Source organism: Panthera uncia, chromosome E1 (genome assembly GCF_023721935.1).
Source record: "Panthera uncia isolate 11264 chromosome E1, Puncia_PCG_1.0, whole genome shotgun sequence".
Taxonomy (NCBI): Eukaryota; Metazoa; Chordata; class Mammalia; order Carnivora; family Felidae; genus Panthera; species Panthera uncia.
Window position 1 is genome coordinate 56,953,812 of NC_064814.1, and position 2,845 is coordinate 56,956,656.

General features: G+C 63.0%; 1 protein-coding gene across 1 annotated transcript in view; it reads left to right on the top strand.

The window, feature by feature from the left end:
- Positions 1 to 1,055: 1,055 nt before the first annotated feature.
- GP1BA (glycoprotein Ib platelet subunit alpha) overlaps positions 1,056 to 2,845 on the top strand; it is a 2,715-nt gene continuing 925 nt past the window's right edge. Inside the window, exons 1-2 of the mRNA XM_049635371.1 lie at positions 1,056 to 1,359; positions 1,626 to 2,726. Coding sequence (XP_049491328.1) covers positions 1,632 to 2,726 — 1,095 coding nt within the window. The 5' untranslated portion in view covers positions 1,056 to 1,359; positions 1,626 to 1,631. The remainder of the gene's footprint in view (positions 1,360 to 1,625; positions 2,727 to 2,845) is intronic.

Genomic DNA, 2,845 nt, shown 5'->3' on the forward strand with positions numbered 1-2,845 from the left:
GCATCTCGGACTGGCGATGGTGGCGGTGGGAACAGGAAAAGTGGATTTCAGAGAGATTAGGAGCTGAAATGAGCGTGACTAGGTGACAGGTTGGACAGGGAATGAGAGGGGGAGGGTTCAGGGTGGCCATCAGGGATCTGTTGGTACTGAGCGGCCAAATGCGTGGACGGTGGTACCATTCGCTGGGTTGGACAACAGGGGGAGTATCTCAGTTTTGGACACGCAGCTTCAATGCCTGTGGGACATCCAAGGATTCCAAAGGGCAGGGGGACCTAGGGGTTTGGGTCTCAGGAGAGGGGTCTGGGCTAGACATAGGTTTGAGTCACTGGGGTGTAGGTGTGGTTGAAAAGCAAGGAAAAGAACGAGGGTGATCCCAGGTGTTTGTGTAGCACAAGAGGAGGGGGGTGCGCCTGGGTGGCTCAGTCGGTTGAGTGTCTGACTTCAGCTCAGATCATGATCTCACGGTTAGTGGGTTCGAGCCCCACATCGGGCTCTGTGCTGACAGCTCGGAGCCTGGAGCCTGCTTCGGGTTCTGTCTCCCCCTCTCTCTCTCTCTGCCCCTCCCCACTTGTGCTCTGTCCCTCTCAAAAATAAATGTCAAAAAAAGAAAGAAAGAAAGAAAGAAAGAGAAAGAAGAAAGAAAGAAGAAAGAAAGAAAGAAAGAAGAAAGAAAGAAAGAAAGAAAGAAAGAAAGAAAGAAAGAAAGAAAGGAGGAAAGAAAGAAAGAAAAGGAGAGGGCCAAAGGCCAAACTCCGGGGGTGAACTTCTCACGAAGGGCCAAAGACGAATCTACAAAGAAAGTCCAGCCAGAGGAGTGTGCGTCATGAGTCCCGAGTGGAAGAGACACTGGTGATGTGGGTCGCAGAAAACACGTTAAGATCATAACGGAGAAGTGCCCAGTGGGCATAGAGCGCTGGCAGTGGCGACCTCGGCCAGAACTGAGCCAGTGGGTTGGGGGTGGGGTGGGGGGGACCATGCTAGAGACAGGGGGAAAAGGCAGAGGGAGGTGAGGGTCAACACCGGCGACCGTAAGAAGACAACAGTGAGGGGCAGTGAGCGGCGGCCGGAGGCTTAAAAGCCGGGCGAAGGTGGTGGTTGGAGTCCAGTCCCAGTCCGCCCGGCGGGAGAACGGAGCCACAAGGAGCGCGGGGCACAGTCGTGGAAGGAGATGATAAGGGCCTGTGTCCGGGAGGGAGACAGCTCCCGGGTCACAGGAGTCCCTATCGGGCTGGCGTTTCCTCCCCCTCCCCGAGCCCTTCCTGCCGCCCGCCCGAGCAGGCCCTCCCTGGAGCTGGAAGAGCGAAGGACGGAGTCACCGTGGCAGCAGCTCTGTGCCTTCGGAGGTCTTTGCGCTGGCCCGTAAGCGGGACTTGGGGGCTGGGGGACGGGGGCCCCGAGGGAGGGGTGAGGACGAGGACGTGGTGCTGTCCAGGCTTTGGGGGGCGAGGGTGGGAGAGGGCAGCGGCGGGGGGGGGGGGGGGGGCGGGGACAGGACGAGTGGGAGCTCGGTCGGCAGGGGTCCCAGAGGCTGGGGGTGGGAGTGGGGGGCTAGAGTCTGGGCGGGGCCTAGCGCCCCAGGCCCAGAGGTGCCCGCTTAAGCCCCCCCCCCCCACCTCCCCGGCCAGGCCCCCATGCCTCTCCTCCTGTTGCTGCTGTTGCTGCCGAGCCCTTCCCGCCCCCAGTCCGTCTGCGAGGTCTCCCAGGTGACCAGCCAGGTGGAAGTGAGCTGTGACAACCGGGGGCTCAAGGCGCCGCCTCCCGACCTGCCGGCCGACACGGCCATCCTCCGCCTGGGCGAGAACCCCCTGGGCACCTTCTCCACGGCCTCCCTGCTGCCCCTGACCCGGCTCGCCCAGCTGCACCTGAGCCAAAGCCAGCTGACCCACCTGCAGGTGGACGGGACGCTGCCCGCGCTGGAGACCCTGGACGTCTCCCACAACAAGCTGCGAAGCCTGCCCCCGCTGGGACGGGCCCTGCCGGCGCTCAACACCCTCGACGCGTCCTTCAACGAGCTGACCTCGCTGCCCCCTGGTGCCCTGGACGGCCTGAGCCAACTCCACGAGCTCTACCTGCGCGGCAACAAGCTGAAGACGCTGCCGCCCGGGCTCCTGGCGCCCACCGCCCGGCTGAGGAAGCTCAGCCTGGCCGACAACAAGTTGAACGAGCTGCCCCCCGGGCTCCTGGACGGACTGGAGGAGCTCGACACCCTGTACCTCCAGGGGAACTGGCTGCGGACCATCCCGAAGAACTTCTTTGGGGACCTCCTCCTGCCCTTCGCTTTCCTGCACAGCAACCCCTGGTACTGCGACTGCGAGATCCTCTACTTCACTCGCTGGCTGCAAGACAACCCCAATAACGTCTACTTGTGGAAGGAGGGAGTAGACGTCAAGGCCATGACCCCCAACGTGGAAAGCGTGCGATGCGTCAACTTGGCCAACACACCGGTCTACACCTACCCGGGGAAGGGCTGCCCCACCCTCGGGGATGCGGACATAGGCTACGACGAGTATGAGGACGAGGACCCCTTCACCACGGCTGGGGTCATGCTCTTCACCAACGCCAAAGCCCGCACAACCCACTGGCCCCCACTCTACCCAACGTCTGCCGATTATCCACACAGCCAGACGCCCTATCTGTCTTCTACCCAAGAGTCCACTGAGAGTCAGAATACATCCGTGACCACCCCGGAACCCACCACGACCCCCCCCCCCACGGAGCCCCCCCCGCCCCCCCCCACCGTGCAGCCCCCCACCACCCCCCCCACCACGGAGCCCCCCACCGTGCAGCCCCCCACGACCCCCACCACCACGGAGCCCCCCACGACCCCCACCACGATGCCCCCCAA